The 27,719-nt window shown below is 30.8% G+C and overlaps 1 protein-coding gene across 2 annotated transcripts in view; it reads right to left on the bottom strand.

Moving 5' to 3' along the window:
* Positions 1–27,719, bottom strand: part of LOC113516308 (uncharacterized) — a 59,050-nt gene that overhangs the window by 6,387 nt on the left and 24,944 nt on the right. For both annotated transcript variants that reach the window (XM_052901050.1, XM_052901051.1), the window contains exon 3: positions 2,365–2,483. In XM_052901050.1, coding sequence (XP_052757010.1) covers positions 2,365–2,483 — 119 coding nt within the window. The remainder of the gene's footprint in view (positions 1–2,364; positions 2,484–27,719) is intronic.

Below are 27,719 nucleotides of genomic sequence, written 5' to 3'. Positions count from 1 at the left end.
AAAATAAAGCATTACTCTCCTGATATAGATATGAACATGCATACGAAATTCGAGTTCGTAACTTCGGAATTTGGTTTCATGGTAGTAGAATAAGACAATGTACGTTTCTCTCTAGGAAAAGATCTCTCGACCAGTGTTATCATGAAATACGGGATCATTTGTGGGGAATAGTGAGGCGGGTGGCAATAATCGTTAACACTAACGGTGCCCGTTTAACTCCCGGTATCGTAGCATCGACATTTTTCCACGGGCAAACTTCTTTTTAACAGTTCTGTTAACATGGGGCAACTTTATTAAACTTCTAGTTATAGTACGATAAGAGGTTTTACATTTGTCGCATATTCGAAATAGGTAACTACTTTAGTTTTAAAATAAGTATATAAAGTTTGTATTCAATTAAAATAACTCTCTTTACTGTTACAACAAAGTAGACAAACTATTAATAGGTTTATTTTAAAGCTGTTTACGCTGTTAGAAGTTATCCTTATTAATAAGTTTATTAATAAGATATTTATTGATAATGTATGGTAATCCTATTGATAATGCAATCCTATTAATATTATAACTGTGAAAGTTTGTAACGAAGCTTATATGTTTGTTTATCAATAGATTTAAATGAAATAATATGTACATATATATATACATATACACATATATATATATACACACATATATATATATATATATATATATATATATATATATATATATATATATATATATATATATATATATATACATATACATATATATACATAAAGTATATACTATTTCACTCAGATAAAACCGCGAAAAACATGGCCTAGAAACATAAATGGCCCTAGGGAATGATTCTGTGCCACTTGCGATTGACTGTGCCATTTAAGATTGTCGCGTCGATGTAACAATATACTATTACTATACGATTAATATACGATTACCCTGCATTTACATATCTTAAGAATCTTTCTTATCTGCAAAATCACTTGTTAAAACATATAACGTCTGCGTGCAAATCATCGCCTACTCGTATTTTGTTTTATAAAAACGTCATTAAAACTAGATAACATGTTATCCTATTAATAGAGATTTAAAAAGAAAAGCAAACAAAATATATTAAAATAAATTAAACCATGTATCAAGAACGCTTTAGTAATAAATAGCATCTCATCCACATTAAGCCCTTTAGCGTCGGGAATATTTATTTACGGCACGTTCGCGCCACTTTTCAGTGTTTCGTGTTGCGGCGGCGCGGCGGCGGCGAAGCGCTACGATCTCGCGATAGTGGCGCTCACAGCCACCCACTTCCGGCCGTTTGTCAACACCTGAGGATTGCTTACCTGAATATAGTGTTAATTGCGAAAAACATCGTAGCATAATGTACAAGAAACGTGATAAATATTTTCCTACCCGACGCGCCAAAATATTTAATTTTTTATGTATGTATACAATTGCGAATAAATGAGAAAAGAATATTTTTTATAATTTTAGATATTTTAAACCTCTGCTCTTACCGGATTATATTCCTAATACTTGTAATAATAATCCGAGATTTGCGTAGGTCGTGAGTTTAATCTTAATCCAAATAAAAACTTTATAAAGTGATAAATAGCATTAGGAGTAATGCTCAGTTTTTACGCCTCTCAATTGAGATAATGGAATTATCATCATCATTTCAGGCATTATCCGTTTACTGCTGGACATAGGCCTTCCCTATAGACTCCCGTAAGGAACGATTCTGTATCCACTGACTTCCTGCAATGCATCTGATATCGTCACTCTATCTAGTGGGGGATCGTTCTACACTACGTTTGCCCGTACAGAGCTGCCACTTAAGACCCTTTCTTCCCCATCGGTTGTCGGTTCGTCGAACTATGTGACTAGCCCATTACCACTTCAGCTTGCTTATTCTTCGAGCTATGTCGGTTACTTTGGTTCTTTTGCAGATATCCTCGTTTTGGGTTTTATCACACAAAGAGTCTCCGAGCACAGTCCTCTCCATAGCCCGCTGAGTAATTTAAAGCTTTTGCATACGGGCAATCGTGTAAGACTATGTTTCAGTTCCATAAGTCATCACTGGCAACTGGTTAACGACCTTCGTCTTCAAATTCTGAGGTACTTTGAATGATGATATACCTAATGGAAGGAAGGTGTTTATTCTATATTTTAATATTATTTTATTAGAGGATAAAATAATATTAACATATATTAATATTTTTTATCAATATTATTAAAAGTATATTCCTTTTGTATCTCTTTTAAATATACTTTTTACTTATTCATATGTCTATGTATATTGCATGCATACAAAGTAAATAATACTAGTAGTAAATTTTCTTCTTTTAATATAAAAAAAAATGTTGTTATAAAAAAGACAATAAATACCTTCTAGTTCCAGCGACTTCAACAACTTTACATCGTGACCGCCGCCACCAGCACGGTTGAAGGGTCCAGTATGAAGAAGATGCACTTCGAGCCCAGCCTTCTTCCGGGAATAGTAACACCTATAACCAATGACAACATAAGTAAATATTTTTTTTAAATAAATCGTTAATATTTCTTTAAAAAAAAAGACATTTTCATTAAGAAGTTCTACGAAAATTAGATTAAATGTTTCATTTACAAGTTCCCAAAACGTACAAGTCGTTCAATTTATAACGATGTTATCTTAACAATCGCGGCGAATATCAAGACGCTATGTTTTATCAATATTGGTATCTTCAATATAACGGAGAGAGCTTCACGAAACGTTGAGTACGAATTAACTAAATTAGAAAACTTTACAAGACCTTTCGACGGCGGGTTGAAAAATAGCTTTTTGACTAAAACTAATATTGCAGGCAAGGAACAAAACAGAGCGGAGTTGTAACGAAGTTGTTTCAGGCGCCTGAGTTTACAACCGCGGGCGGTGGAGTCTGAACCGTGGCGTCGCTCGTTTTCGTTTTAAGCCAGTGCACATCCGGTGGGTGCTTTATCGATAACGTAAACGCGGGGCTGTATCGCCGCCGAGACTAGTCCGCTCGATTGGCTCCTGGCATTCCGTTTTCATTTTCTTCGCCGCCACTTGAGGAACATTTTTTTTCGTAAAGAGTTTTCCTGCTTTCGACAATATTGCGCCAGTTTCAAAGAGGCGGAATCGTCGGGGATGAAATCGCTTTCACATTGAGTGAGCACACTAATGATGGAGTTCCGTAGAGGACGACCACGTCTAGCATGGGGACACATCGCGCTCGCTGCCGTGTGCCGGTGTAGGCTAGTCTCCATCCTGTCCCCGGCTCCGTCCCTGTCGAACGGCGACCCTTTGACGAGTGTAACTACCGCTTAATGGATTTAAAAGCATTTCATTGTAGCGTTATTCAAATGGAAATAAAATTATACTCTTTTAGTAGGTAGACAATAAAAATTAAAAGTATCTGTTATTTACTATAGATATACGAATGAAGTGAATATTAATGGCTAATCTAACAAAAAAGACGCTATGTTACATGGTGCCCTTTTCTTGCCAAGATATCGATTCTTACGTTATATATGATGTAAATCCAAAGAAACATTTGTTTAGGTCCCATTATTAACCGACCTCCGTGGCACACTGGTGAGCACGTTGTTTTACCTAAATAAGGTTCCTGGTTCAATTCCCAGACAGGCTAATTTAGGAAACGATTTTTTCTGAATTATCTCGGGTCTGGATGTTTTAATTCCTTTCAGGATCGATAGTTTTAATTTCAAGGTTTGCAATAGAGTTCAAGTTACCTAGTCTTAAAGACTATTTCTTTTTTAATCATAAATATTTAAAATTTGAAAACATAACGAATATGTATTAAAAATTTGTCTACTATATAAGTTGGTATATCCGTATTGCAAAAATATGTAAAAATTCAATGCTTAAACTTTACTCAAATAATTTAACTAATATAGATATTCATTTGTATAATTAAATGTAAGATTACACGTAGTGATTACTTGCTATGTGGGTTACACTTTAAAATATTTAATAAATAATATGTATTAATAGCAGGGTTGGCAGATCCGATTTTTTCCTTTTCCTCAAATATCAAACGTTTTTTCTTTAAAATGATATAATTTCCTTAACGTTCACCCAATCACGTTTTACCAGGAAACCATTCATCTGCGCGATGAAAAAATAATTGAAGAAATACTAATACTCTCAAATAAATTGGTCAAAAATTTTCATAATGACTTCAATTTTCTCTAAAAATTTTTTCAATAGATAATATTTTATCCAAGATTGTCGAAATAAAATACTCAATTTGACAATGCTAATAGTAGATTACCTATTAGCATAAGTGGTGTAAGTAATGTAGTAAGTATAGAGTTACTATAAGTACAGTATAAGCACCTGTAGGTAGAATGCAAATTAATTCTGTTGTACGTAGAGTAGCGTACTTGTAGGTACATTATCAGTACCTATTGGCATTGGTTATATATAGTATCGTGTAGTTGGGAATCGGAAAGTCACGTCTGTTCCCAGCGGTACATGCCAAGTCGATGTTGCCCATTTTAAGTTTTAGTAGCTTAGACTAACATCATATATCAGAATATATGTTGCTAGTTAGTTCTGGACTCTGGATATCGAGGGAACAGATTCCTAGATATGCAGAATAATGCAAACTTTAGTATACTTGTACCATACACTTGAATCTTAATAATGGACACAGTGGAATAGCTAGGATACATAGCCACACCCGGTGTACTTATAGTATTGTACAGTGTTATATCAGGTCAATAATAATATTTTAATTAGGCTTAGGATTATATTATACTATTATTGTTATATAATTATATATGTTTTATATAGGTACATCATAATATTACAGAGTTATAAAGTACATAGTAATAACGAGAAATGATCTAACTGAATTATGTTTACGCTAAATAGTGATATTAAGGTTTCTATTGATAAAAGCGTTTATTATAGTTTCTAAAATTGAGTAATTAATTAGTAAAGACAAGATTAATCAGAATGGATAAATAATGGCGAAACTCAGTGATATCAGGAAACTGAAAAGCTTTTCCTAACGAGTATTAATTGAGTATGCACATTATTAAGTTAAACTATTAAGCTAAAAACCTCATTTATTTATCCTAAACTACCTACGTATGAAAAATGGGCATAGCTAGTTTATAATATTGATTTTATTTATTTATTCATGTAATGCACTTGTAAATTACAATATTACAATTTTTTTTTCAAAACTATTAGTAATAAGAAACAGGAAATTTCATTTACTATATTCAGCTTTACTCAGAGTATATAAACTCAGCTGTATAAAGAGAAGAAGCTGTAGTTGTAGAATGGAGAGAGGTAATGCTATCAGTAACTTTGGAGTGTTATCTTATTCTGTGGCGTTATTTAAATAAATAATTAAACTTTGTACAAAAAACCATATAACTCGTGGATAAGGGCTAGTATTTGATACAATATCATAGGTAAAATGATTATCATAATTACCCTAACATCTCAACGCTGGGCTCGAATTTCTCCTATTACCGTGTACATGTAGGTAGATCAGGCGGCTCGCTACAGGAATTTATTTCGAGTTTTCCTTTGCTTGTACTAGTATAGTATTAAATTATCTGTGCTTGTGCTAATTATAAAAAAGGAGTTCTCATTTTGCTTGTATATTTTTTTTTAATATTTATTATCTTATAACTCCGTCAGTTGTAAACCGATTTGGAAAATTCATTTTTCTTTTTGGAAGGATTATTACTACAGATTGATCCCAATAAAATTTTATCAAATTCGGTTCAACAGTTTGTAAATCAGAATTACTAGTTTTGAAATAATTAAAGTCGTTTTTTTACGGAACACAATTTAATTATACTATAATATAAATTACATACTAACTTGATATTGTAATTTTTATTATAAACGCGAAAACACTTGTACTATTTTCACATTTTTTTCCCCCCTATTACAATACATTTTTGATACAACACTTGACACACATAAGAAATTTTGGCAAACATAACAAGTGTTTGTAGTAAGTAAATCATTCAGAAATTGAATTTCACGATGGAAGGAGAAAACAAATTTTATATATTCCAATTCAGTTCTACTATATTTATTCGAGTGGTCGTTGCCAAAACGTTGGCAAATCACGTCGCGTCGGTTGGAACGGAGTTCAGTTATAGTTGAAGTTCAGAGCTAACGGAGAGCCCTCAAACTGCCTCCAATGCCTACCATTAATATTCAATAGGCACCTCTTGTGTCCGGCCCATCAACACCTTTTTTGCGAAGCAATCAGTTTGTATAAGAGTGTCATCCAATTACATTCAGTTCACAAACACCGAGAAAATGGCGGTTTATTAATTGCTTTGTAGATTGCAATCCAATTCGATTTTATTTCTATAAAGAATTTGTATTGTGTGTATGATGGTGTTTTTGACGTTTATTTAACTAAATGACTGTTATATCAATATTATTTGATCGAATAATAACAAGAGTGAATTGCATAGTTTATATCACAGACGTACCTACTACTCCTCCCTCCCCCTTATTCTTAAAAAACTAAAACCTTTTACGAATCAATTTTAACAAATGAGGAATTATGTTACAAGAGAAAGAGGACAAAATAGTTCAATAGCTAAAATAAGTTTGATCTGTATGTATATAATAAATTTGGTCTGACGTTTTTATGAATAAGGGGATAGATGTATAACGTAGGTACTTAGTGTCTTTGTCTATTTTAAGAGTTCTTAAAAAATATTATTGGGAAAATAGTGGTAGATAGACATTCGTAGATGTTTAATTTTCGAAATTCTAGATTTATCGAAATTCGTTAAAGTGTCGGTATTAGCTGATAATAAATATAATAGGACTTTTATAATATAGAACACATGTGTTAAATTTCAGTGTTCTTGATTTTTTTAATTATACCAATTGTTAAATTATTTGTAATTAATGTTTTATTATTAAATTAATTTTTTTAGTTAATAAATTGACTGTAAGCCGCGATATTGCTCGTATAAATTAATAAATTTTATGTTAAAAGCTGATGATGATCCTATATTTTTATTGGAATGTTCATATACATAAAAAAAAATAGTCGCATTAAAAAGAAGAGATGAGATTATTTTTTGAAATCTGTTTAAAATGTTAAAAATTACATAACAAATTAGGGGAAATCAGAGGTATTTCAGTGCCAGAATATTTTAATTTTTACATTCCATATTTTCATTTGGACTGATGTAGATTACGTTGAGTCGAGTCGATAGTCACGTCCTGGTACTCGACGATACTTGACAGTTCACTCGTGCCCGTTGCTAGCATTTAGTAGAGCCTCCTGTAGGTACGTTTTACAAAGAAGTAACAATGGTAGGAGTGATCGCGTATTAAAGTAATATTGTTTTAAGAAAGATTGTAAAGAAATTGAGATGTTTATACTTTTATTATTTAATTATAAATGGATTTAAATAAAATACGTTGCATAACCTGGATTAACATGAAGAATATTTTTTATCCTAATTCACATAGGAGTACAACTATTAAAGTATAGCAAATCTTTTGAAAGGAATTAATCATTCATGAGAAATATTGTAAAAATATTATGTAGCTGCTGATTTGCATGATAACAGGCACATAAAGGAACCGTGTAAAACTATTTATATTATTGCTATTTAATATCTTTCTTATTTATTTATGTAAGTGCAAAGTTACTAAAGTCGCTATTATTTTTTTATGAAAAAAAATTATATACATATATTATATATTCTAATTTGTATTGTTAATATAACTTGAATCGGTTGTCTCTTCTAGCCAACATTTTGTATAATTTCATGTCTCCTCAGCGCTGCAGCGCTCAGTTCGCTGTAATTGGATTTAGTCTGGACTATGAGTATGACGTGAGGATTACCGTTTTAAGGGATTTGTCTAATGCCGACATTTTAACAGTAAATTGTTAATAATATTCCTATTTATGGTATTATTGTAAGTTTTTATTATTTTTATATAGATTTTATATTAAAAATAAATTAATTATCTAGTTTTATAAAATTTTAATTGAAGAATAAACTTTTGTGTAATATTTCATACGTCTTGTATTAAATATTACGCTGATTATTTTATTTTTCAAAGTACTACCATAAGAATAAGGATTTATTTTCATGGCAGTATCACCCCTCATGTGAAAGTATTCTATTATTCTGGACTCAAAAGTAAATTTCAACTTTTTATATTTCATCATTATTTTCAATCATGCTTCTCTTGTTCCGTATGTACTTGTTTGTGCTATTAAAAATATAATTATTATTCATATAAAATTAATTTCTTGTCTTAGATTGTAGGCTATAGGTCATAAAGTAGGGAAGCATTCATAAAAATTTCTAACTTAACCACTATATGGATCGGATAGCTTGTTCATTCAGCTTTAATTTGCTTTTTTGCAAAGTTCGATACGACCACTTATTATTAATAGTGGTTAAGTTAGAAAAAAAATTTCCAAGTTCGTAGACCAAAAAAAGAACCGAAAAAATTTTGAAAAATTTTTTGTTTTGGTATTCATTAGGATTGAGCAAAACACGTTGCTTAAAATTTTATCATAAGATATCAAAACTAGAAACTTTGAGCTTTACAATCCTTTTTTTTAAATTCCAGTGCTACCATTTTAAGGGAAATACAGCTACTTGAATAACCTCAAAACAATTTAGCATTTTTTTTATCCCTTAATTTTTTCCTCTGGTGTATATATATCGAAGAATTTAAAAAGATTTCTTAAAAACAAAGAATTAATATTTATATAAAAATATGTTTGTCGAAATGAATAATACTGATGTAGCACTATCCGGCGATATTGTCGGAGGGACAAGAGTTTGCCCGGATATTATCATTCTTTTTCTATTGCGGATCTGTTTGTTCGATTAAAGAAGTTTGGTTAGGCCATGTGCTTGTATGAAATTGATTTATGTACACGTCGACCGCTAACCGCTACTGTTCGAAATATATGGGTTCATATTATTTCATACGTAAAAGATCGACTATAAAACAATCCTTGCTGATATTATAAATATGAAAGTAAGTTAAAAAATACAACCGCATTGAAAATCTACTCTTTTTTCAAATCGGTTAAAACATAGTCTTTCCTTGTAAATAAATATTGTCCTTGTCTCCCTATAAAGTATCAGATGTTGTTTATTTTTATTCTTTTTTTTTGTCGTCAGTCGTTATCCATTATTATCTGCAGGTAAGGTAATGGAAGAGATAAGGAGTGGGGGTTTATAGAAAGGGGGGGTTTCGAAATGGACTTTGTTTTCCATGTTAGTGGTTTAGATCAAATTACTAATTAAAAACAATTAAATACGAAAATTAGTATATTACTAATTTAGTAATGGAATTATAATAAGTTACTAATTATTCAAATAATAAATTCATTCGGATTCGCGCACCGCTACTATTTAGGTACTATCACCGACAAGTGTAATGAATTCTCGAAAACGTCAGAACCTATTAAAGACCGCATAATCTATGCTAACTTTATTTAATCCAATCGTGATCCTGTCTGTTTGCGCACGTGTTCAGTTGGATCATGTCGGACTGGGTTTATGTGTTTATGTCGGAATTTAATTAACCTGCGCGCCAGTACGACTAAAATTGACGACTGTATTTCCTACGAAAATGTTTTTCAATTTACTAATATTGTGACGGTATACGATAATTCGATAAGAGCATATATTATGCGCTAAATTATGCGATATTATGAATTTTAGATTAAAAATTATGTCTATGTTTACCAGAGGGAGACTTTGTACAAAAGTCGATTGCTTGGGTACCTCTGTCTGTGTGTTTCGGTTTGAAGGGTGGGATATGGCGTGAATTTACTGGGTACGGAGGAATAACACCTGAGCCCTCAGGTCTCTGTTATGTCCATGGTACTGCTCATGTCTATAGGCGACGGTTACTACTTTCCATCAGGTGGGCCGTCAGCTTGTTTGCCATTCTAAGATGAATAGAAAAAAAATGTTACCAATTATCTATACTATTATAATAAAATTAGCTGTTAGCAATAAGACTACCTTCTTATACTTATATTTGAACAAATTGTATCGTTTCATTTATTAATTGTCTAGCTTATTCCCTAAAATAAAATGTATATGTATATGCAAATAAAGTATAGATATTCTTTCATTTGTTTCGTCTCGCTGACCACAATATGTTCACGGATTGGAATAATAAATAGCTTATATCTTTCTTCATTCTATATATTAGTTATTGGTTAAGCCGTTAAAACGTAAAGAAGTAACAAACAAACTCACTTTAGGTAAACGTTAAGGTTAAGGGTAAGTTATTTTTTAATGATAATTAGTTAATTAGATTATAATTAAGTTAATCTATCTAACTAGATTATAAGAATTATAATCTAGTTAGATAGAATTAAATGAAAGAACCTTAATCAGTCAAATCAAATTTATAAACTCGACCGCTAATCTGACCGCTTGTCTTGAGAAAATTGCGAAAGGCATTTTATAATTAAATAGATACTTCTTGTAGATCAAAATCGGTCAAGTGAAGAAGGAGACACAGCAAACTTCTCCATTATATGAATTCGGATAGAATGTAGAATATGTCTAGAAATATTTTTAATCTTAATAACTTTAATGTTTGGGTAAAGAAATTTCTTAAATGTTATTAGTATCATATAATCACATTCTGTTTTTACTTAAAATTAATCTTATAGTTGTTATTATTAGCTTAATACTAAAACCTCGTGGTCGTAGTTGCGGTAAATATAATTAAGTTTCATATTGTAACGTGGTATTATTTTAATATTATCATATCTAACTCAAAATAGTTACTAAGAATAATAGCTTTAGTCTTTTTTCTTCAGATAGTTTTTTTATCATAGTACATATATTTGAAATGTCATAATTGTCAGGAATTCTTAATTGTTGTTATAATGAAGTAAAATACGGTTATTATAATCTGTGGTGCTATAATGACGATGTCACGATAACGTCACACGTGACGTAATTACAGAATCAAAACTCGAAATAACGAAGAAACTCCACTTTAAACTCATTTCCATAGTACACTCATACATTCGTACAAAATGGTGTAATAGAAATAATCACAAACTGTACTGTGGTAATTGAATACTAATTTGTTTAACCTAAATCCTACTAATATTATAACTGTGAAAGTTGGAAACTTTAGATATTTAGATAGAAACAGCCAAATATTATCGAATCACGCTGAACGGATTTGAATATAATTTTATGCATAGATAGACCGTATTTAACACAAGGTACTTTATTTAAAAAAACAATTCTGTGTAAATGAAATTAATTGATTACGATACAATATGACTCACGATAGTTATTATTTCACAACAAACTATTAGAATTAGAAAAAAATAATATACCAGAGTGAAAATTCATTACTTAGAATTATTATTAGAATTAAATTTAAATACAGATAAGATCTTTATCTCAACTACATTTCGATATCATTTTCTCTCGTAATTACATAGAAAAGTAGATATTTGACAATCTTCCGGCAGATAAACGAAAACACCTTTATAATATTTTATAAAATATTACTTGTTATTAACAGTTGCAATTACTAAGCTTTAACTATGATAGTTAATAGATATCATGTAAGTATATAGTAAATAAATGAGTTGTTCTTATTATAATTTCTAGTATAAAATACCATATATCATTCGTGAGTAAGGAGTTAATAATTGCCTAATTTATTTAGTATGACGTGGGAGGAATAAAATTGTTAGCAATGGGATCTAATTGCCCCATTACGAGCAATATACCCTATGAGATCAACTGTCGGTCCATGCGGTTCTCTTTACAATCATCATTGTTAATTTTTTGGTATATTCGATATGATAATCAATTTACTAATATTGTGACGGTATACGATAATTCGATAAGAGCATATATTATGCGCTAAATTATGCGATATTATGAATTTTAGATTAAAAATTATGTCTATGTTTACTAGAGGGAGACTTTGTACAAAAGTCGATTGCTTGGGTACCTCTGTCTGTGTGTTTCGGTTTGAAGGGTGGGATATGGCGTGAATTTACTGGGTACGGAGGAATAACACCTGAGCCCTCAGGTCTCTGTTATGTCCATGGTACTGCTCATGTCTATAGGCGACGGTTACTACTTTCCATCAGGTGGGCCGTCAGCTTGTTTGCCATTCTAAGATGAATAGAAAAAAAATGTTACCAATTATCTATACTATTATAATAAAATTAGCTGTTAGCAATAAGACTACCTTCTTATACTTATATTTGAACAAATTGTATCGTTTCATTTATTAATTGTCTAGCTTATTCCCTAAAATAAAATGTATATGTATATGCAAATAAAGTATAGATATTCTTTCATTTGTTTCGTCTCGCTGACCACAATATGTTCACGGATTGGAATAATAAATAGCTTATATCTTTCTTCATTCTATATATTAGTTATTGGTTAAGCCGTTAAAACGTAAAGAAGTAACAAACAAACTCACTTTAGGTAAACGTTAAGGTTAAGGGTAAGTTATTTTTTAATGATAATTAGTTAATTAGATTATAATTAAGTTAATCTATCTAACTAGATTATAAGAATTATAATCTAGTTAGATAGAATTAAATGAAAGAACCTTAATCAGACAAATCAAATTTATAAACTCGACCGCTAATCTGTCCGCTTGTCTTAAGAAAATTGCGAAAGGCATTTTATAATTAAATAGATACTTCTTGTAGATCAAAATCGGTCAAGTGAATAAGGAGACACAGCAAACTTTTCCATTATATGAATTCGCATAGAATGTAGAATATGTCTAGAAATATTTTTAATCTTAATAACTTTAATGTTTGGGTAAAGAAATTTCTTAAATGTTATTAGTATCATATAATCACATTCTGTTTTTACTTAAAATTAATCTTATAGTTGTTATTATTAGCTTAATACTAAAACCTCGTGGTCGTAGTTGCGGTAAATATAATTAAGTTTCATATTGTAACGTGGTATTATTTTAATATTATTATATCTAACTCAAAATAGTTACTAAGAATAATAGCTTTAGTCTTTTTTCTTCAGATAGTTTTTTTATCATAGTACATATATTTGAAATGTCATAATTGTCAGGAATTCTTAATTGTTGTTATAATGAAGTAAAATACGGTTATTATAATCTGTGGTGCTATAATGACGATGTCACGATAACGTCACACGTGACGTAATTACAGAATCAAAACTCGAAATAACGAAGAAACTCCACTTTAAACTCATTTCCATAGTACACTCATACATTCGTACAAAATGGTGTAATAGAAATAATCACAAACTGTACTGTGGTAATTGAATACTAATTTGTTTAACCTAAATCCTACTAATATTATAACTGTGAAAGTTGGAAACTTTAGATATTTAGATAGAAACAGCCAAATATTATCGAATCACGCTGAACGGATTTGAATATAATTTTATGCATAGATAGACCGTATTTAACACAAGGTACTTTATTTAAAAAAACAATTCTGTGTAAATGAAATTAATTGATTACGATACAATATGACTCACGATAGTTATTATTTCACAACAAACTATTAGAATTAGAAAAAAATAATATACCAGAGTGAAAATTCATTACTTAGAATTATTATTAGAATTAAATTTAAATACAGATAAGATCTTTATCTCAACTACATTTCGATATCATTTTCTCTCGTAATTACATAGAAAAGTAGATATTTGACAATCTTCCGGCAGATAAACGAAAACACCTTTATAATATTTTATAAAATATTACTTGTTATTAACAGTTGCAATTACTAAGCTTTAACTATGATAGTTAATAGATATCATGTAAGTATATAGTAAATAAATGAGTTGTTCTTATTATAATTTCTAGTATAAAATACCATATATCATTCGTGAGTAAGGAGTTAATAATTGCCTAATTTATTTAGTATGACGTGGGAGGAATAAAATTGTTAGCAATGGGATCTAATTGCCCCATTACGAGCAATATACCCTATGAGATCAACTGTCGGTCCATGCGGTTCTCTTTACAATCATCATTGTTAATTTTTTGGTATATTCGATATGATAAGCCAACTGACCTGTTTACTTCTTCACCTATCATCATCATACTTCACTGGTGACCCGCGAGCGTATACCGATAGGTATGGCGAGGATTTCATAAACAGTGTATTTATTTATTACGGTCAAGTTTTTAGTAACTTGGTCACATCCACTTGTCCATAATATCTATTTATTCTTTGTATACAAATATGAGTGAATTTCAGTGTACAAAGGTCTGTGTGGAAATTGCCTGCGGTGTTTGAGCGCGGCGGCCGCTTAAACTGCTATACCTACTGCCAATTTGCAGTTTGATGACGCGACAAAAGGTAGTGTTGCCACAGTCGCGTCGCATCGTGATTAGATTGCGTCCACTTGTAATTTGTTTCTAAAGAACTTTGCAATTGCATTTGGTTATTTTTGAATTAAGCCACTGTATTGTTATAAAAATATATTTAAAATGTAACGTTTTATTTTAGAAAGATTCGTTTTAGAGAAAACAAAAGTGTGTTTCCTTTTTTCTTTATCCTTTTCAAGTGTCTCCAGAAATATGAGTGTTTCTATATTACTGGAAAATATAAATTATTGTCAGCATCGCAGTTTTATCTTTTTAGTTTGCAAGTCCGTATAGCTGTTTTTAACCGACTCTCTTTTTCGTTTGTTACCTCATAACTCCGTCCTTTATAAACCGTTTTGGAAAATGCTTTTTACCTGAAAAAATACACTTTTGATAAATACAAAAGTATTTATCAACGTACAATAAATAATTACAAATTAATTTAGAAAGAAACCGTATTCTTACTTTTCCATCTTTCTGTTTGATAAATATTTGAATTTAATTTTGATTCGATTCTTATTTGATTTAATAATTAGGTTCATTTATAAATGGTAATGATAAATTATTTAGGTAGGTAGGTATAATTTAGTAGGTACATACTGAATCAATACTTGAGTACCGATATAATCTATTTAACCTGGAGCTAATTATGCCCAGGAGTTCCGCGTTACGGAAATGAAGACGTTGAGATGGGTGATCTGTGAAGTGGTCAGACCGCAAACTTAGCTCGGGGATCATAACGTGGCAGATAAATACTAAGATCTACATTAATATATTCCTAGATAGAATGTCTCAATACCTACAGTGCTTTGTAACAATAAAACATTTTTATTCTTTTGAGCGTGAATATTTGTAAATAAGTAAATAGAGGAAATAAAAATAATACAATATTTTACGTCCATATTTGAAAGAACGATGTAAACAGACCATATAATTTGCAATGATACTTAGCCGATTACTTCGTTGAAAACGTTAGATTGCACTCTGGAAAAGATCAAGTTACACAGTAGATATTAAGATCAGGGAAAATAAATAAAAAGCTTATCTTTTCTGTAATATTTCACGTTCATCGCGAAAAATGAATGGAAGGTTCGTAATAAATATTCCGCATAACATACACGAACATAGCAGTTCTCTTAATATCTTTATTTACCTAGTTACATCTTAACAAGATTTTTTTTATTATTGCGTATTATTATTTTTAATTCTATTTTTTAAGAATTTAAAGAAAATTGTTTAAGATTTTGTTCCACAAAAAAAGCTGACAACTTATTAAATTAATATATTATAAATTAGTACGTGTGTGAAATATGTGTATGTATCAGCAATCATTTATCAATCTTTATAGATTATGTTATCACAACTAACAATAATTCTAATCTATCCTGTTAGCAAATACACATTGGGGTAAACGTTATTGGGTGCAAAAATAATCATCTTTTTAATTATTATTAAAATAAGTAAATAATCATCCAAATCGGTTTAGAATAAGTGAATAATAATACAGTCTAACTAAGAAACTCTTGAAGTTATTCATGAAAATAGAGCATATATAACAGACAATAACAACGTCAGCTTAATAAGTATTTATATACATTTAATTTTATTTACAATCGCGTGCGATAGTACAATTTTATTTTAAGAGAGCCAAGAGGAAATTTCCCATTACTCGAACAGCAGCATCTTATTTCACTTTATCTTGCCCGCAACACACAAGGAAATTAAAACCCTCTAGACATTGGCTGCGCAGACAATTGAGTTATCAACAATAGATTTGGACAATAAATCAATTTTATACGAACGAGAGTTTTAACGAGCGAACAAAGAAAGCAAATTGATAGAAATCAACGTAGGTATTAGTTGACGAATTTAGTGCAAATAGAAAACTTATTTGCGCGGAATTGAGAATATAGTATCAATTGCTATTTGATTGGATGTTTTCAGGCGGCGTTACCATGACGACGGGGTTGACAACATCCGTGTTTGTGTAGGCACGTCCAGACGAAGGGTGAAACGTCTTATCAGATAATTGACTGCAGCATGAAAGGAATCACATGAAATGATCGTGGATTGAATGTAATAAATATGTTGTTTATTGTAGGTACTTGAGTTAACACACAACCATACCAGTGGTAATGCGTTTAAACTGGTATTTTAGGAAGAAATGGTGCCCTGCTTGTTCTAACAGTTTACGTTGACGAGGTATTATTTGAGGCATGATAGGAGGTTAAAGTCAAACCAGTTGGCCAATAGCGACAACTACAACAGGATTTCTTTAATACTAATTAAGAAAAAGAATTTTGCCCTGTGGTCCCCGCATAGAATAGGCTACCTAAGTAATTAACCAAGGCGAATTCTTTTTCCGTGGGTGTCGTAAAAGGCGATTAAGGAAACTTAATGACCAAGAGATGAGTAGCAGCGTCTCTTTTGAAACATCGCCAAAATCTAACTGCGTTTGCCAACCAGGTTGGCTAAATCCCCTTTATGGGGAGGTCTATGTTCAGGAGTTAACAGTTAACGATTGATATGATAATAATGACTTGCAAGTCTTTACAATAAATAAATTACATATTCCAATCTTGCGTATGAACAATGTAGTAGGCACAGATATAGTAGTTTATGTATATAAAAGAAAGATAAAAAAAGTATAGACATATGGAAATTATACGTCTATTATATTTCATTATACGTCTCGGTTATTTCCTACTATCATAACTCAGAAAAAATATTCTTGGCAGTGGAAATCCTTATGTTAAGAAATACTTTGCTAAGTCTTATACAAAGTGAATCCGTAGATCACATATTTTATTATACATGTGGATAGTTGGCACATGGGAGATTTTGTTTTATTCTTGTCGTTTTTATATTATCGTTCTATCTCAGTAAGCATTATAAATGTAAAGATATTGATGTTTATAATGCAATTTTAATAATTATATTATTATTAACGTAAATATTAACGTAAATATCGTTTTAAAAATTTTAGATTTGGAAAGTTAAATAAGCTGACGTTCCGCCTGTTAGAATGTGGTAATGGGTATTTATAACTTATAGATATGAACAAAACCTTGGCTATCATTACTATGCTCATGATACTCTTCACGCCTTGCAACTTATGAGAACCTTGGTGTTATACTTCCATAGTGTGTAATTTTACTGTCACTCTTGTATTGTTACTCTTCAAATAAAAACACACCAAGAAAATACAATTAATTCACGGTAGAAACCCGTTTGTTAATTACGAAAAGACGGGAAAGGTTCAAAGTATTTGATTTAAATGTAACAGTTGAACCTGAGTTTGAACCATCCTATATTAACCCATACGACACTTTTATCTTATCTTTATAAAAGAGAGAATATACTACTTTCACAGGTTTTTATTCAACTAATACATGAGAAGTATTATATTATTATACTTATATAACATTAATATAAGTGTATTCTCGCACAAACATCAAAATCCAAATTCCACGAAGTGCCAACAATTTTCAATATCAACTTTAATTCTAATTATTCAATAATAATTTACAAATAACATTTTCGAACTATAATAGCTCAAAGGAAAACATATCAAATAGGGAGGAAATATTAGCACATCACAGATATTATAATGCCACTACAAAGCTATGTTAAATAAGCTAGTTTTGAAACTAATATCGGTTCGTCACGCATGCATAAACTTGGCAATCGCAATCATAAAGCGCGGCAAGGGGCAAACACGTGCTCCAATACTAGTTTTGTACGCAAAGACAACCAGCCAAGCTATATGACATATAATACGAATACGAGTAATAGAAATGCAAATTTATATTATCATGGGACTCGCAAGACGATCTCACCCGGCTGTCGTGTATAACTTTCTGATGATAACGTTTTAAGCTGTCACATATATTTCGCATAGGATTCGTTATGATGTCAGTGTAAGTGTTGTGGCCATAACTTTTTACTATTCCGATTATAGAACTATAGTTATTTATTTCTTAGCTACATTATGTGTTGTCTTTAAAATTATATATATATATATATATATATATATATATATATATATATATATATATATATATATATATATATATATATATATATATATATATAGCAAAACAATGTTGACTATTATGAGGTAAATACATAATACAAATATTTATAATTTATTATTTAGTTTATAGTCTCTTTAAAATGATAATTTCGCTATAGTATTAAATTGCATTTTGTGATAGAGAATAGCATTTCAGAATTGACCTCAATATCGATTTTCCAACCGATAAAGTATAAAAAATACAACGCATAGAGAGCTACTGAATTTTTATTTTATCATGCATTTTATTGCCCTCGGGCTGCAACCCGTCAGCTGCCGGATTAACGGTGAAAAGCAGTTCGTTATCATGGCATAACTGTTTCAACTTTTAGCAGTTGTTGTAATACCTACCCTGGGGTGTGAGGGCGCTACAGGCGCACTTCAACACGAGGCATTAATGCACAAAGGGCGATATATAACAGCGTTCCATTGATGAAACAAAGGAAATAAAACATATTTAGGAACAGAAATAAAAGTTTAAAAATTGTTACACTACAAATAGGTATAAATATATATTTTTATGTACATATAGTAATTTATATGTTTCATAATTCAGATCTCTAAACTGCCAAAAAAATTATCACTAAATTTTTAATGAATATAAATAATTTTATATGTAACTATGTACGTTTATATAGTACATTTCAAATTCTTTGTTCGAAGCACCGTTATGGGTATGTAAATTGTAGGCCGTTTGTTTTATACGCAATTTCCCTTACACTTCACCGCTGTCAAATAGAAGACATCAAATGTCAATTTGTGTGACAGTCGTAGTCTACCGAAACGTTGGCAAACGACGTTAAATGGAGCCTAAAAAGTCTTTGTGGACTATTCAGTACTGCTTATGTATGATAAATTGATTTTATTGTTTTGTATATAATATTTTTTGATTCTCTGGCCCTATATGCATTCATAACAATGAAGAAATGACATAATGTTTGTTTTCTATAATTAACAAATTATAACTTCGTATAAGACAACTAGATGAACTTTATTTATACTACTTTTGTTTATGTTCTTTTATTTGTACAATAAAGTTTAAATAGTACAGTAGTAAGTATACCTACAGATAAAATTTACAGAATTGTATATCTTTAAATGTGATATAAAGCTACGCATCTGTCTCAACTAAAAAATATATATGATGACAGTAATCCTTGATGGGGAAATAGAACAGATTATATAGAGGTACCAAAGAGAGATCGTGTCAAATTTTTATGAGATTTCAAAGAATTCTGGAACATTTTATCTATGATATTTTCGCCTATTCTGAACGAGTTTACTCATATACGAGTATTTGTTCCATGCATATATATTTTTTTTTAATGTATGATAATGGAATGCTGCTCCGCCTGTGCTATCGGATTACCCTGGTGAGGCACCAGTGAGTTATGAGATATAAGGATGAATATAGGTCAGTTAGCCCATCGTAACGAATTCAACGATAAATTAGTCACGATGGTTTCCAGGGGAAACCGCGTGGAGGTCGACCTGATAGGGTATATTGATAGCAATGAAGATTAACCTCCGCATTACTAACAATTTCTCCCCCCCCCCCCCCCCCGCATATATAAATGTTGTTTTAATAAACCCCACATATATTTTAATGTGAAACTTTAAAAAAATTTAATTATTCAATCAGGCTTAAATGGCTTAACGAATAATCAATAAAATTTAGTACCTACATAACACAGATGTTATTTTTAGGATTAAACACATAAAACATAGTATGTTTTTATTCTATTAATAGCTGTCACTTAATAATGAATACCATAATTTGCTTAAATTGATTTAAAAGGGCAAGAAGATTACTGAAGCCATAAGCTGTAGTGTATCGGCGTGGATTTAATAGCTGAGCATAATTCAATTGTTCCGGCCTGTCGGCCTGTGAAACTGCGTTCCTTTTGCCTCGTGGACCACGCTTGCACGCTGTTTCTATTTATTTCTATGTGTTGCTCTATTTTTGCATAGCCGAATGAACCCACCTATTAATTGTTTTCGAATAGTTGTAATAACCGGCCTTGCATTTTTAATATTTAGAACATTTATTATTAATACAATAAATACATGAAAATGGTTTTTTAAATGCAATGTAAATTAAAAATTATATTAAGCGACAGATTTTTCGTACTGTTTGTGTATTGGTATGCAAAATTCAGATATATTACGTGAGGTTCTTTTTTTATACAATTTGGAACAATAATTAAGCTGACTCGGACTACTTGATGAAAAATGACAACTGTCGTTTACAAACATGAACATCACGTTGTCCTATGGTACGTCCAGCTCCCACGGTAGCACGAGAAACAAAAGCATTTTCGGTCGTTTTTTGAGCCATATTTCTTTGGAACAAACTATTCAATCTCACAGGTAGAATACTCTCTTTATTTACTTTATTTCTTATTCTCTATTTTTTTTTTGCTGTCGTCGTTCGTAATGTTGCGCATGGGCACCACAGAATATCAGCGATGTAGCTATTAATTCGCTGCAGCGCATGCTGAGTGGCGACCACGTTGGCAATAACAAATGTAAAGTTTGTTTTAAATTGATAATTAATGAAATTCTTTTTGTTGTTGGCAATAAATGTTTTCTTTCTTTCTTTCTCTTAAAAGAATGCTTTTAATTTTCATTTTATCTAAAGGTGAAATACTATATCATGCTGATTTATAATATTATAATAAACTTAATATCAATAATAAAATCATAAATAGTGCATAAACTAAAGGACTATCCAACATTCTTTATCTTCACCAGAGGAAGACTTTTTACAAAAGTCGTTTGCTTTGGCACCTCTGTCCTATTCGTATTTCTACCGTGAAGCTGTTGTGTTTGCATGGCTGTGATTCGGTTTGAAGGGTGGGTTATGGCAGTGAATTTACAGGGTACAGATGACACCTGAGTCCTCGGGAATGTCGGGAATAGCAACGCAACTGAGCTATTATGGGCGAAACAGTATACTCTGTTATGTCCATGGTACTGCTCATGTCTATAGGCGACGGTTACCTCTTTAGGTATCAGGTGGGTCGTCAGCTTGTATACCATTTTAAGTTGTATAAAAAAATCTGTATTCTTATTACTAGACTGTTTTCGGTAAACATCTCATAATAACTACTGGATGTATTTTGATGAAATTTGGTATAATAATAAATCAGAAATTGGTTAAACGTTTAAAATAGTTTAATGTGGCAAAATAGGCTTAGGGGGGGGGGGAATATGCCGCAGTAACGACATCGCAAGAATTGCTAGTAAGAAATAAAATAGCAATATCAAATCTCATTCGTGGATCTATACACGTAGGTACAATATCATTATGACAGTCATCAAAACGAAATTGGGAATGAATGAGCGCCATGCACACGGGTTCATATTACCAATATTGGATACGACGTCTGCTATGAGGGAATGAAACAAATAACGCTCATTTCATAATATTACCAAGTAACGGTTCGCGGAACGAAATACGTTTATTGAGATTCGAAGATGAAATTGGCGTGATAAAGGATTGCCAAATTACAACCTCCTATATCATTCGCCGATAAATCTTACACTTACCTAACTTTTTGGATAATTTATGATAAATATTGATTTATATGATAGATTTATAGAGAATAGACTTCCAAAATAATTAGGAACTCAGTCTCTGATCATAAAATTTCGCGCACACGGAACTAATATTTGGGGTTAAGAAATATATAAACTATATTTTATCTTCTCTAATCAATAAGTATAACCTTGTTACGCGGACAATGTCGCGGGTACAGATAGTTTGTCAGTAAAACAATATACACCTGTAAACTGACATATTAGCAAATTTTAACATTTAGGTATATTAATATCTATGATTACTATATTATTATAAATATCCCAGTATATTTAATGCATGTTTTTAAAATGTGCTACAATTTACAGATAAGGTTACATATATACTTTGTACTTGTGTAGTCTTTTTATTATATTCAAAACAAAGTAATATTGTTATTGAATAAATCGAATTGTATTGAAGACGTGTTTCTAATTGTCGAACATAAAATATGTATGTTCTATTGCTTACTTTCAAAATCCAAGTGCTTGAAGTCGCTAGTGAAAATTAGTACCGAATGTTTAATTTAAAAGTCTGTTAGTTTCAATCGAAAAGGTTAGATACTCGTAACACTTTCATAGATTCACTAGAACTTACGATATCGCTGTCATTCTGAGATATAAAGAGGGTCGATTACATTTGCAGCGTCAGCGAACAATCATTCTCGTTAAGTCGCCGCTGGGCGCCAATTACGGACGGTATTGGTTTGATTGCACGAAAAATAAATGTTGCCGAATCGATTTTAAGTAAAAAGACATTGTGTATTATTAAGTTGTAATTTTTTACAATATTTGTATAACTATTTGCATTATGTATGTGCTTGGTGATAGTTGATAATGCATGGAGTTTTAAATATTTATAGTTAATTTTACCAAATGAGACTTTATGGTATGTAAAAGACGTCTGCTTGGGTACTTCTACTCCACTCGAGTTTTTTCCATGAAGCAGTTGTATCTGCATGGCTGTGTTTCAGTTTGAAGAATGGGATATTACATAGTACAGAGTTATAATATCATAGACCTCAGAAATGGCAACACATGAGAGGTTATGGGCGTCATAGGATATTCTATGATGTTGTTGATATCTATAGGCACGTTATATATTTTACTTTCTTATTAATTTAGTATTTTACCTACTTAGTTTTAAAAATATATATATATAGAAAACTTTTTTTACGCAACTTAAAATGGCAATCTAGCTAACCGCCCATCTGATAGAAAGTGGTGATCGTCGCCTATAGATATAAATAGTATTGCAGCGCTAAGGGTATAATAGAGAGTATACTATGACGCCAATGATACTCTTTATATGTTGCATTTTCCAAGAATATAATGTAATGTCTCTGTACCCTGTCATGTCATTGTCATTTCCCGCCTTTTAAACCGAAACACACGGATGCAAATACATCTGTTTCACGGCAGATTCATGAATGGGACAGAGGCAACAGTTTCTCTAATAAATAACTGATTTACAAAGAGCGATAATCAGATTTCTAGCCAGTTCTTTTTATTATTTGATCAGAAGAGAATACTCCCAATAGCCGTGTAAAGATCTTCACGCAGTGGGTACCTACAGATGGACAGCAGAGGACAGTTTAGGAACAGCATGACTTGGTGTCTACTTAAAAACGGCTGCACCGAGGTGGTACTCAATACATAAGGATTAGAACTTTATCTAGATGTGGAATAACATAATTTAGGGTTAATAATAAAATAGATATCAAGTGACTAAAATTAAATGAAAATAAGAATAACAAGTTTCACTATTACTACTAGGTATAACAAGTTTCAGTACTCACTGATTGCCAACTTTGTGGTATAAAAAATATACAAGTAGAACTACACACAAGAAAGCAGCTAGCGTCCTGTAGAAGGCCTATCTTGCCTCCAATAATCTCGATTGACGATATATAGCGAAGGTAAAAATAGTTTGACCCTATTTTCTGCTATTGGGGCTAGGTTTCAATTATATCCGGTCCAGTTGTTCGTAATAATTATTTATTTCTAGATGATAATTATTAAAAAGATCGTTTTAAATACATTGGCCTAATATAATAAATAACACCATTTTAATAGGCAAGAGAAAATTTAAATGTATTGACACCAAATTATACAACATTTAAATTTGATACAATTACTATAATTCTATGTTCTGTTAGTTCAGATTTGTAAATAACATTTCAAAATCTGCTTTCTGAAATGCTAATAATATAATAGATGACACTAAATACAAAAAGCGAGAAGAAAAATAACTCATTAATATTTTTTTTTTAAGAAAATGTTACAAATAAACAGTAGATTGATTATAGGTTTACTACCTATACATATAATAGCCAAATTAGGGAATATTTATATATGGAATATTTGTATAGGGAATCTTTCTGTGTATAAGGAATATGATATCACAAAAACATTTTACAAAATAGAAGATATAAGTTAATAGTTCTTTGAGCTAGTTGATGTGTAGGCGTACAAACAAAAAATAATATTTATTTACATGTGAGCTCTTCATTCATCAAATGGTACACACATTCAACATACTGCGCATCCAGTGATGTACCGCCTTAGGTTGATTGAAGCAAGTACTTACTCGAATATCAAATATAATACAATATTCGAAAATACAGGTTTTTTTTAATGGGTGATAATGGAATGGTAACCCCACCCGCGCTATCGGTATACACCGGTGGGACACCAGTGAAGGATGATAGGTTAGGATGAAGCAGGTCAGTTAGTCCATCGTGACGAATTCAACAAGAATTGTTCACGATGGTTTCCAGGGGGAACCACGTGGAGGTCGACCTAATATACCTAAATATTGCTGGCAATGGGACTGTCAAACTCCATTGCTAACAATCCCTTTCCCCCCGAAAATACAGGTTGTATTCGAATATTTGCGTATGCTTTGTAAATTTTTATATTACTTCATTGTCTCTTTAATTTTTTCCGTTATAGCCAAAAGAAAAAATATTGTGCCCATTAAAATTAGCTATAGAAGTCAATTGAATAATTATTCAAGTCTGATTAAATACTTGAACCCAACATTCGGGTCCAAAAACTCGAGTCAGGATTCGATTCCTTTTTGACGAGTACTAAAATACTGAAATATTAAAAAAGGTCGACTCGTCACATCACTACAGACAGCCCCACACCAGTGGCACGAGGTGTAACGAGTAATGTCCAATTTACAATTCACGCGTGTTCGTAATGTGATTTATCCAACCCCTTTGTGACGGGTACACAACTGAACACTACCATCGGATAAATTACCAGGGACAAAGTATGGAAAATTCATGCGATTCTTTCGTCCGTACACTTCTGGTCATAAATCGTTTGGGCACTTGCGTTTTGTCAACCAGTCGGTGAGGTTTCTTACTATTTCTAAGATACTTTGAAATTTTAATATTACATATACTATCACTGCTACTAAATTTTATTTATGTTTATTTGTAAGTTACTAAATATGTTTTTTTTTTATTATTTTATTAATAATTAGATTAATGTAAAGCAGAGATTAATAATTTTTTATGTATATTTTACGATATATTATTTTATTTACATTTATATTTACGATAATATTATTACCGATTATAATCCGATTTTAATTTTATCAAAACAATATAATGTCAGCTAAATCTCATAATACGAATAAATTATTTTGTTAGAAACACAGAAGTCAAAATTTTTCTTAATACAATAAATCACTTACGTGATAATAGACGCAAATATTTCATATTTGCATCTATTATCACGCAATCATAATGTTTTGTTGTTCATTTCGGTAATTTATGAAATATTATATTTTCAATCGATGTAAACATGAACTAAGCTATAATTTGTAGGTTTATTTTAAGATTGTCGAGGTTTCAAGGGTCATATATGAACCTACTGTTTTTGTGACCTGTTGACCATTTCACCTATACACGTACATACTCCAATTTTATTTATATACTATAAATGATGCAACATTTGTAGACATCTAAACATACAAAAAGTAATGTAATACGAAAAAAGTATACAATAATCGTATATTATAAAAAGAAATAGTATTTAAATACTAGTATGTATTATTTTATTATTATTAATAGACAATTTTGTTTATAAAAATAATAAAATTGAAATATTAACAAATATGTATATCAATGAATAACATATATCAATGAGTTAATCATCATATTCTCATATACTAACTCTAAGAATAGTTAATATTACGACAATAACTGTAATATATATATTTATGTATGTGTACCATAATATTGAAGAAAGTTAGCTAAAAGAAAACATTTAAGAATTTTTACAGTCTTTATGATATTATTAAATATTTTCTTTATTTTATAGCATACCATCAAACAAGCATTGGCATTACCAAACGGCTCATGGAAGTTTATCTCGAAAATTACATGTAAAATAGACTTTTGACCCAACTTCCTCGCAAAAGTAACGTTAGGAATTCGATTTAGTCCCTCCGTGCCCACCGTCCTTCCTGAATGTAAATCGAGGGTAAATTCTTGTCCCACTAAATTTTCCCCTAACGTTTTAAATTGTAAAAATTGGAACTGTCTCATCGTTCAACGAATTCCGATTCGAAAATAGAATAACTGAACAGAGGGCGGTTATCCTACTGTTTTAGTTACTTGAAAAGTATTAAAAAAAACTCAATTTTGCTCCTAGTTGCATCTTGTGCGATTATTTTTACAATTTCATGGAAACATATTGATTGCAAGAAGATAAAAATACTGATCGAGTTCTTGGTAACAAATTTTAAGTAAATAAACTTTCTCATTTAACATTATATAGTAAGTAAACAGTATCTGTTTTCTCACTATGTTGTATGTGGTTATATGCTATATAGTTAGACACAAAAATATAAAGCTCGCTCATGACTACAACAACTATTGGGTTAGTTAAATAGATTTCAGGTAGTTTTTATATACATACATTACTAACTGTATCACACGGCTCTGCCCACGTGAATCAGTATATAAAGCATCCTATGTGAAGTTACAAGTACAATTGAATTACAAAATCCAATATATTCATGTAATTATTCTTACAAAACACTGAATTTTCTCGTTCCATAAATACCAACCAACACAATTTGTTTAATTAAAATGGTATTATTTATGTTCGTATCCAAAAATAAAGTACTCCTTTTATACGTAAAGACCGATACGTTGTAGATTATGTAACATAACCCATGCAAATTAATAAGGGTAATATTAATTATACCCTGAACCCTTGATGATTGCCTTCCTATGTAATTTGTATGTAATGACACAGAACCGCTCTGTAATAATCCAAATTGCAACCTTCATCACATCAATGAGATGTTCAGATTTTATGCGATAATTAATATAACCTATTACGTTATTTCATTTAATATTCGATGTTAATTTTGTTTAAATATTAGAGACCAACATAGAAGTAAACACTTTCTGTTAAAAACGACTCACGAAGCTTTAGCAAAGTTATAATTTAAAAATATACTTATATTTATTTTATTCTTAAATACACAATTGGGATTTGACACGATGAAAATTTTTTACAGGTAAATAGTACCTATGTACATATCTGCTTCTTTATTGCCGACGTTTCTATAATATGTATTAAAAAAATGTGTAAACAACTCGAAAGTTTAAAATTAACAATTATACGTTTAATTAAAAAAATTGACTACAGTCTTTACTAAATACTACTTCATAAAGT

This window comes from Galleria mellonella, unplaced genomic scaffold (genome assembly GCF_026898425.1).
Source record: "Galleria mellonella isolate WM207_F2 unplaced genomic scaffold, CSIRO_AGI_GalMel_v1 utg74, whole genome shotgun sequence".
NCBI classification, from domain to species: domain Eukaryota; kingdom Metazoa; phylum Arthropoda; class Insecta; order Lepidoptera; family Pyralidae; genus Galleria; species Galleria mellonella.
Note: the sequence above shows the minus strand (reverse complement) of the source record. Positions and strands in the feature narration are given on the sequence as shown.